At 42.2% G+C, this 9044-nt stretch overlaps 3 protein-coding genes across 4 annotated transcripts in view; 1 reads left to right on the top strand and 2 right to left on the bottom strand.

The window, feature by feature from the left end:
- Positions 1 to 556: 556 nt before the first annotated feature.
- Positions 557 to 3383, bottom strand: elp5 (elongator acetyltransferase complex subunit 5). 2 transcript variants are annotated; one of them, XM_083640433.1, is made up of 8 exons: positions 3127 to 3383; positions 2969 to 3029; positions 2573 to 2653; positions 2276 to 2487; positions 1772 to 1947; positions 1587 to 1685; positions 1332 to 1432; positions 557 to 1233 (listed from the first exon to the last, which is right to left on the bottom strand). In XM_083640433.1, the coding sequence occupies exons 1-8, from the start codon at positions 3179 to 3181 to the stop codon at positions 1125 to 1127; spliced, it is 894 nt and encodes a 297-aa protein (XP_083496559.1). In that variant the 5' UTR covers positions 3182 to 3383; the 3' UTR covers positions 557 to 1124. The 2 variants fall into 2 exon arrangements, with proteins under 2 accessions (XP_083496559.1, XP_083496560.1); XM_083640434.1 differs by having other exon boundaries at positions 2573 to 2658.
- Positions 3384 to 3656: 273 nt separating this feature from the next.
- Positions 3657 to 8574, top strand: phf23b (PHD finger protein 23b). The gene is made up of 5 exons (XM_083640429.1): positions 3657 to 4171; positions 5525 to 5556; positions 5671 to 5763; positions 5882 to 6503; positions 6829 to 8574. The coding sequence occupies exons 1-5, from the start codon at positions 4144 to 4146 to the stop codon at positions 7023 to 7025; spliced, it is 972 nt and encodes a 323-aa protein (XP_083496555.1). The 5' UTR covers positions 3657 to 4143; the 3' UTR covers positions 7026 to 8574.
- A 4-nt stretch (positions 8575 to 8578) lies between these two features.
- The window catches only part of LOC310779922 (uncharacterized protein), a 2941-nt gene continuing 2475 nt past the window's right edge, over positions 8579 to 9044 (bottom strand). Inside the window, exon 5 of the mRNA XM_083640438.1 lies at positions 8579 to 8915. Within this exon, the coding sequence (XP_083496564.1) occupies positions 8877 to 8915 (39 nt within the window). The 3' untranslated portion in view covers positions 8579 to 8876. The remainder of the gene's footprint in view (positions 8916 to 9044) is intronic.

The raw sequence follows: 9044 nt of genomic DNA on the forward strand, positions 1-9044 counted from the left end.
ATGCTGTAAAAAAGGTCAGAATACACTTCAATAATAAACCACTGTGTGAAGTCAGCGATCAGTGTCAGCAACAGAAACTAATCCAATGACATGATGTAGCAATAAGCCCTTATCCATCCTCATCCGTTTTGATAAAGAAGTGTTCACTGAACTCAAGCTCATGTACTGTACTGACAAATGAATTGGCTGTTACAGTAGTTACATTATGCATTATATAAATTCAGAGTTGGGTAATATTTTGCATGATTTTATTCAACCACCAAAAAAATAACAAGGGATATAAAACATTTTAAAGACTACCGATTTCTTACAGAATCACTATGGAATGTGTTAAAGCCCCTGGAAACCAAAACTAAATGTATTTTGAGTTTATCACACCACAGAAAAAGGTGTTATTAATCACCCAGCCAAATTTGAACAATTAAAAATGTTGCCAAGTATCTGAAATTAGGTTTCAAAATCATGAAATTCTGTGCTCTGAAACTGTGTGGGCATGTCTGCTGAATTGCCCCCCAGTGCATTCTCACCCTCCCCTCCCCTTCCACCGAGTGCTGCACAACTTGATATATTTTTTGAATTTGCAGGGTAGATGCACTTCAGCCTGATTGGTTCGTGGAGTTTATTGTGTAATAATGCTGCATTCCAGACAACTCGGACCTTGGGATTTTCTGACCGTACTCGAAAAAGTACACTGGAATGCCACTCGAAGTCGGAGTTATGACGTGTAAACTCGGCTTTACAACTGGCAGATTTTCACCTCCGAGTTGTCTGAAATGCAGCATAAGTCTTGAACATAGCCCACTTCAAACCCAACATCAAGAATGGTACAAAAACTTAAATGGCAATATTTAGGATTTGAATTGAAACTAATACTAATACTTTTAGATGTTTACTACTATGTACATAAGACCCTAAATTACATAGTTATAAGGTTATTGTGGATTTGGGTTTCCAGGGGCTTTAAGAGTTTAAACTTCCACAAGATGGTGTTAAGGCGGTGATTCAGAAGCAATGAAAACGTCTCAATGAAACAGGGCACTTCTTTGCTTTCAGCGGCTTCTCTGCCACGGCCCTAGACATCCAGATCATCATCAGGGCCTAAAGATCCAGATCATCATCAGGGCCTAGATATCCAGATCATCATCAGGGTCTTCCTGGTCGTAATCGTCATTGGCGTCGGGCTCATACAGGATCCTCCCTGAACCCGGGCCTGAGTGGAGGAGAGCCGTTTTCCTGTTTGAAAAAAGAAAGAAAGAGGGAAGTGGAAATGCAAATATTCAAACCTACTGTATGGAATACAATGTGTGAATAAAAAGACCCATAACACTCACTTCTCTTTACTGAAGACAAAGGGAAGTGCCAGTTTTTCCTTGGCTTTGCGCTCTGTGTCAGATAAACGGAGGTTGAAGGTCAAGTTGGCTGTTGGGTCCACCTAAGGAAACAAGACAAATGCAAATGCTGGTCAGTCCTTCCATGTCTGTGCCCTTTCTGTATTCTACATATCAGAGTGTTGTCTGCAGATTATTGGGGGTTTGCCAACCGCCATAAAACACTAGTAGAAGAAGAAGAAGAAGATTATTGGGCACCTCAGCTTCCTCTGGGTCAGTCTGCATGGTGCCAGGATCACCGGGCAACTTGCTCTGCACTGTGACTGTAAGATCCTCTCTGATACTGAAAATCCCCTCCTGAGGACAAACAAATTACCTTGTCAATAGTTTATGAAATCGGTGTCGGAACAGAAAATGGTAATACAAAAGGAAACGCCTCTTACATCTTGCATAACCTTCCCCGATTTGGAGCGCCTTGTTGTCTTTGCCACTGCTTCATCTCCCCTAAGGCCGGATATCACAGCTACGATTGAAGTGGCCAAGTGGCAAATACTTCCCACCGTACCCCGCTGATGCATATCTGAGTGGAGCAGGCCGATAATAGTTCTCACAGCGCCCCCTAATGAAAAACAGAGGCAAAGATCCTAAAGAGTGGCATGGACTGTCAATACAGTTCCTCTACTCTGGAGTAAATCAACACAGATAGTCTGTTTGATAATGGCATACTTAACACTCGGATGCACATTTAAATAAAGATTTGCACTGGTGTCGTGTCAAAGGTGAAAGTGCAACATGCAGCTCTCAACAGGTTACTGACTTATGGTCATGGTTTGGGCTGTGGTCCTTTACAGTCACTGTCAAAGCACTGTGTTACGGACTTACCTTCATCTGGTTAAAAACAGACATTATTAAACTGATGTGCTGACATTAAGAAGATGATAACAAACCTTTTTTAAGTTGCTGAAGACTCTGGCAGACGGCAGGAGGACTGAGATGTCTCAGAATCCATGAAAGAGAGTCGATCACCAAGGTAACTGGTTTATGTTGCTGTGTTTGCTTGATGACATTTGTAAGCTCCTTCAAACTGAACTGGTGAACTGTGAAAGGTGGCTGTTCAGTCCAGCCAAGGGGGTCTGTGTAACCATTATGAAAGTGCAGCCTAAAGTGATAGAAATGAATGATTAATGGTTAGTTTGACAATAATCTTCATGAAAAGTCCCCAAAGGGCTTGTGCCCTTAGTTACCTTTGCACAGATGATGCGCTCAATCCATCTTTGATCTCCTCCTCACTAACCTCAAAGCCCAGCACATGGACAACTTCCTCCCTAAACTCAAATCAAAGAAAGGTTTGATTAGTTTTTAGCAATATCTGTCAGCAATTACACACGTAATACTAGAAGGGTGGAAGCTCTGGAGAGCATGTGCACACTTTTTTGGGGGGTGTTTTCGCAAGCTCTTGAGCCGATTTCATCAGTGATGTCACTCGAGCAATTGTGATATCATCATGTCCCTCAAGCAATTGTGATGTCATCGGTGATGGCACTCGAGCAATTGTGTGCAGTGGGGCAGAACTTATACTGTAGTAGTAAGATTACAATAATTATATTAAAAAAGTATACACGTAGTATTACTTTGCCTACCTGTTCAATGCGGCATTGATGAAGCTTCTCAGAAGGGGTCGACCAGAATAACTTGCAGCATCTACGAACGCAAGTTAAGTTAAATAACTTATTTACTTAACGTTATTTACTTAACGTTACAAGCAGGCATGGCATTGTTAGCCATCAAAAGCACTTACCTTGTATTATAATAAACCATCCAGCATCAGTTCCTTGCAATAGTTCAGCTAACATGGTAACGTTAGAAGCAGACTGTAGCAGGAGGTCCAGGCAGCTTCAGCTAGCTAGCATGTTTCTGATTCACCACCCGTTTACACCTATATATTCCACGATAAACACCCGGGAACTCAGCATTTGGATGATAAAGAAGATCAAAGCTGGTAAAAGTGAGAATGGCGAACATCGAGTTCAATTAAGTCAAATTCCACAATAAGTGTAGTTTTCTCTCCTATCCGAGTAAGATATGGTTATGTAGCATGACAGGGTCTGCCGCGAAAACTTCATATCCCACAGATCTACTTTATTTTTTATCACATGGGAAATGTAGTTCAACAATGTTTACAATCAACCCCAAGAATGGGTGAATTATTAAATAACTAACTACAATACCCAGCATGCCACACAGGAAGCCAGCGCGCTGGCAGCCACAAGAGGCTTCTGCAGTGTAGTGCGCGCGCCGCGCAAGACAAGACCGTGCGGAATTGTATTTTCTTGTCAAACTCCAATCGTTTTCTGTGCGTAGCTGCATTGCAAGAAACTGAAAAAGTTCTCGCCAGAGTTTTTTGTGTGTATGGACCTACACAGGCACCAATCGTGCTCATCCAGCGGGCTGTTTTGCTACACTTCGAGTTTGACTGCGAGGATTATGTATGCAACAACGTTAGCAGTGACGAAGAAAAATGAGCTAGTACAGCTAAATTAACGTTAGTTTTCTGTCGGGCAACGTTAGCGTGGCGACAGTTTAGACTCGGTTTCCTTGGGAATAACGGATCAACGGGATAACACAACTTCTACCTATTAGTGGACTGTTTTTGGAAAGTTGAAATCGGGGGTCTCGCGCCCTTGGTCTGTTGCTAAAGTTGCCTGTGAACTGGTGCAGTCACGCCGGGGGAAAGGCACCGCGCGACGGCTGCTACTCTGGCTAGCTCGCCTGCTGCTTCTACTTGGATCGACAAGGCCTTGTTGCTGAGGCGACAATGCTTGAAATAATGTCTGAGCACCAAGGTACGTTGCACCAGTCTCAACGACAAGCAAATAATCACATTGTTCATGTTGGATTTCAATATATTACTTGTTAACCTAGCTATGGTTGTTTTGCGGGCATTGAGCAAAGCTGAATATGGCTACCGTTACATTTCATGGTGTGTGCTAACATTAACGTTTCCTAACGTTGTGTTACTTTGATTGTTCTTCAAAAAAACACAAATGTCATCCACATATTTTGAAGGAAAGGTTGCGTTAATCCTATATAAACCTGATAACGTTAACAGAGTAACGTTGTGTTGCCTGCAGAGTTAAGTTAGCCTGCTAGCTAACGTAACGCGCCGACGCAACAAATATTCGTTAGCTCGCTAAATCGATACAGGAAACTGTTCTGTAACTTGCCTAACTTAAAAGCTAACATTAACTGTTTAATGTAACGTTATCATTAAATTTACCCCAGATTGCTTAGCATGAACGCATGCTACAGTAGTGACATGATCGGTTAACGTACGTCGCACCTTGCTAACACCAAGCTAGCTTGATAGTTAGCCACCTAGCGTTAGCTGCTGTACTTCGATTGCAAGAAAGCCTTATGAGCTAACGTTAAGTTAGCTAGTTAGCTAACTGGATGGCTCGCACGTTAACGTTACTAGTCCACTCACGGTCTTTAGTTACAATCCATGTTATCCAATTATAATGTGCTTAACGTTACTCAAGACTATTCCCACACTGATCAAACGCGCTAACTTTACTGAACATAACTTGTTGCTTGCAGGCGACATAACGTGCTGGGTCAGCTTCGCCCCTATTTTGTCAGCGCTAACATTGGCAAGCTATCAAGATAATGCAAACTAACACGAGTTTAAATATTGGGTAGCAATTGACTCAAATTCTATTAACTCAAACGTTAGTATACGTTAGGTAACGTTAATGATAATGCGTAGTTTAATATGTTAAGAGTGAACAGGTACAGTGATGGACAAATTCAGCCAGTCCGAGTACGTTAGCTAGCGAACAAGTACTGGCTGACTACCGTGCGGTTGATAGTAACGTTAGGGTGATGCTAAATTAACATTCGATGATTGTCTTCCCTTACCAAAATTGTCCCCAACTATGGCTGTGAGTGAACTCTGGCGGTCAATCTAACGCTAAACGAACGCTACTCCGATCATGTTTACACTCTCATCAACACAATAACACCACGATTGGTTTATGTTAGCAAGCCCGCTAATGCTAGCATTAGTCAATTCGTTTGTCAGCATGCCCTGAAGCGAATGTATGCGAGGTTACTTTATTTATACTGTGTAAAACGATATGCGAAGCAAGACTAGTTAAATGTACTTGTGACTCACAGAGCTGTTTTCTCTCCACCAGATTCACTATTGGCGTGCAAAACGGAGCCTCTGGTAAGTACACTTCTTATCAGTAGTTTACTTAAAGCTTGTGAGCATTGTTTGGATTAACCTCACCTGTGGGTGCTTGTAGACTTGCTTTAATAATAAGACTGTTGTTTTCTGCAGCCTCCAGAGAGGAAAAAGAGGACTGTTGAGGACTTCAACAAGTTCTGCAACTTTGTCCTGGCATATGCCGGCTACATCCCCAGCCCAAAAGAGGTAAGCTGCCTAATTATGTTATGAATATGAATGTCAAAATTGATCACTTTTACAGCTAAGTTGCCTCCCATGTTCAAGTTGTGTGAGAGAGAAACAAAATCTTTCTCTTTTTTTGCAGGAAAGCTCATGGTCCCCTACATCCTCCAGCTCGGCACACAGTTCGGGGCTGTCTGCAGACGGTGGTGGAGGCAGCAGCTCCATGGGTCCGACTTGGGGAGACGGAAGCTCTGACATCCACACCATCCACACGTTTGTCCGCAAAGCCCGTGCAAATAAGGGCAAAAATATTCGTCGTATGCACTCAGATAGCACTCTGCTGGACAAGATGCGCCTTAAAGACTCCCTGTACGAGAGCCAGGCCAGCAGCACTAAGGCAGAGCGCAAGAAGGACAAAAAGTTGAAAAAGTTGTCTCTGGGTTCGGCCATGTCAGCAGTGGCTGATAGCGGCAGCAGCGAAGGCGAGAAGAGAGTGCGCATCAAACGCAGCAAAAACCCCAAACCGCCGAAAGCACCCAAGAAGCTCAAGAGCTCAGCCACTCAAAGCGAGACAGACTCTGAGGCGGGCCATACGCACGGCGAGGTCCGAGCGGTCAGGGAGGATCTGGCGGTGCACGGGGGCTCCTCCCCGAATGCACAGGGGCTGGCGAAGATGCAGCCGGATGAGTCCATCAGGGAAGCGGAGATGAGCTCGAGTGAGGGCGAGACCTGGATCGCAGATGAAGACATCATGGTGGAGTCAGGTATGATGAACAGTAGAAATATTGCGCACTCATTTAAATATTGCACACTAATTTCTAGCGTGCCCCGTACGCTTTTGCATGCTTGACTGCTGAACTGGCATGCGCATTGAGCAATTGTGCAACTCCTCGCTGTATTATAATGATAGAGATGTTTGAATCTTTGATTTATTATCTCCGACACATCTGATTAGGAAAATCTCATTAACTCAATGATGTTCGCCTCTGCTCTCTTGTGTCTTTCTATCCCTTCTTTGGTCAAATATGTACCCAGTGTGGACTTATCCAGCTATAACAGCTTATAACTCTATTCCCTTTTCCAATCCAGGTGACGACTCATGGGACTTGATCACCTGTTACTGTGGGAAGCCATTCGCAGGGCGGCCGATGATCGAGTGCAACCAGTGCAGCATCTGGGTGCACTTGTCGTGTGCCAAGATCAAGAAGTCCAACGTTCCCGACATATTTTACTGCCACAAGTGCAGGGACTTGCGGCGGTCGTCGGGACACAAAAAAGACACCTAGACATGAAGGGGATGGGAAGGACGACAACCCCAGACCCTGTTTTTCTGCTGTCCTCCAGCACCGTTGTTTTCTTTGACGCCTACAGCTAAAATGGCCTAAATTCTCACCTGGATGGCAACTGTATTGTCAGTTTGTAGGATTTCTTTTGACAATCACAACCATTCTTATTTATCTCAGTCTTTTTTTTGTTTTTTGTTTTACTTTTTTTGCCCCTGTGAAAACTGGACAGGAAAGGCAACAATGACAGTGGAGAATCATTTAAATTTATTTGTCACTCATTAATTCCTATGTTGATTGGCTTTATAATTATATACTATGCTAGTGATGTGCACAGAAATATCCACACCTTGGTTTTCATGGATGTTCACAGAAGGTGCATGTCAACTTATTGTGAATTATTTCTTGATATCAGACAATATTTTGTCTTTCAGTGTTCCAAAGAAAACAATTATTTTCTCTTGAGAGAGAGCCACGTTCTCTCAACTTTGAATCAATGCTATTTTCACACCTTGACAAAATAGCTAAAGAGAAGGAAACTGTCACTCCTCTTTGTTTAGAAGTATCTAATAGTGCTAGGTGGGCAGCTCCCTTTTATTTTTGACTGTTTTGGCAATTTGTTTTGTTTGTTTTCAGTTCATTATTTTCCTGTCAGTGGTGATCACTGAGCATTAAGCCGTAGAGATCTCCTCTACAATACACTATTTGATAGACTATCTTTGTATTCAAAGTACCACATAAAATTAGATTTATTTTCAAATGGCATCTAAATTGCTGAATTTCAAATTGCACACAGACTGTGTTTCAACGGTGCACTTTTTTAAATAGAAGCCTAAAATACCATTTCCTCTGCCTATTAACGTGGTATTAGAAATATGATTAGCTACAACTGATGTAATCGGCACTTAGCATGTAGCTGTTTCTGTACATTTGCGGCTCAGCGCTTACGTGTTTCTCCCTGTCTGGCTTGTCGACCATTGAACGCTGAACAACATTTGAGTTCAAACATTGAAAGCTGTTAAGTTTTGGTCTTTTTTGTTTCTGCATTTTATGTTTGTTCTTCATCTTTGAAAGTCATCTGAGGTAGGGTGATTTAATATGAAAGTGGGCCAATGCTTTACAATGTCAAAGTGGCTCTGAGGCTTGTGCATGAATGGTTGTAAAATATTTGTTTTTTCTATTTCATGTTCTTGTTTATTTCTTCGCTTTCTGAGAAGCGGGGAGGAGAGATGCTCCCGTATCAGAATGGACGTATGATTGTCTCACATCGAGAACAAAGTTGACTGTAGTGTACAGTAAATAAGTTGACGTCACAAGTTGTGGCGTTCCGTTTTATGTTGGTTGGTTTTTACCGTTTTGCTTTTTCTTTCGTCGGTGGGAGAGTCTTGGTTAGTCCCCAGTAGCAGTTGCACTCTCACCACCACTCCTTCAAATTCTGTGTACATACCCTATTCTTTGACAACTGTATATATGTGAAAGTGAAGAGCGAAAATAACCAGGCAAATACTATATTTTCTGCATTCTGGTATTGTTTTCTTTAATTGTAGCTCGAAAAAATAAAAGTCTTTTGGGGAACATACATGTGGTATTTTCAGTTGTGCATAAAATTGACATGTCAAATAGACATTTGAAATACATTTCTCTTTATTATCACATTAAGCACACAGCAGTGTTTGTCTTCTTTTTTTACACCACTAGAGGGAGATGGTACAGGCATCTCACTTTGTTAGTGTAGCAGTAAATTAAATGTGAATAAATATTACTCTTCGTCTCATACCAAGTGCATACAAATATTGTAACAAATTAAGCAGCATTTGGGGTTGAGGAAACGAGCCAGCAGCAAAGGAGATGGCCTTATTCACTGTCATCTTCCCAGTTGACATCAGGCTCGTCCTGTAACACAGAAAAGTCATGTAGGCTACTGCCCATGTAATGTAATCAGTTCATTGTCTCAAAAAAGCAAGGTCCTCAAATAATAGATGGCTGCCATTGTTACATAATTGTGACTGATCTTAGGCAGGG

This window comes from Poromitra crassiceps (genome assembly GCF_964638095.1).
Source record: "Poromitra crassiceps genome assembly, chromosome: 7".
Lineage (NCBI taxonomy): Eukaryota > Metazoa > Chordata > Actinopteri > Beryciformes > Melamphaidae > Poromitra > Poromitra crassiceps.

Coding starts and splice junctions, on each gene's coding strand:
- elp5 (XM_083640433.1), bottom strand. CDS start 3,181: ATGTTAGCTGAACTATTGCAAGGAACTGATGCTGGATGGTTTATTATA. Junction 2,488..2,572: donor AGCGCATCATCTGTGCAAAG/GTAACTAAGGGC, acceptor CTATCACTTTAG/GCTGCACTTTCATAATGGTT. Junction 1,234..1,331: donor TTTGTCTTCAGTAAAGAGAA/GTGAGTGTTATG, acceptor TTTTTCAAACAG/GAAAACGGCTCTCCTCCACT.
- phf23b (XM_083640429.1), top strand. CDS start 4,144: ATGCTTGAAATAATGTCTGAGCACCAAG. Junction 4,172..5,524: donor AATAATGTCTGAGCACCAAG/GTACGTTGCACC, acceptor TCTCTCCACCAG/ATTCACTATTGGCGTGCAAA. Junction 5,764..5,881: donor ACATCCCCAGCCCAAAAGAG/GTAAGCTGCCTA, acceptor CTTTTTTTGCAG/GAAAGCTCATGGTCCCCTAC.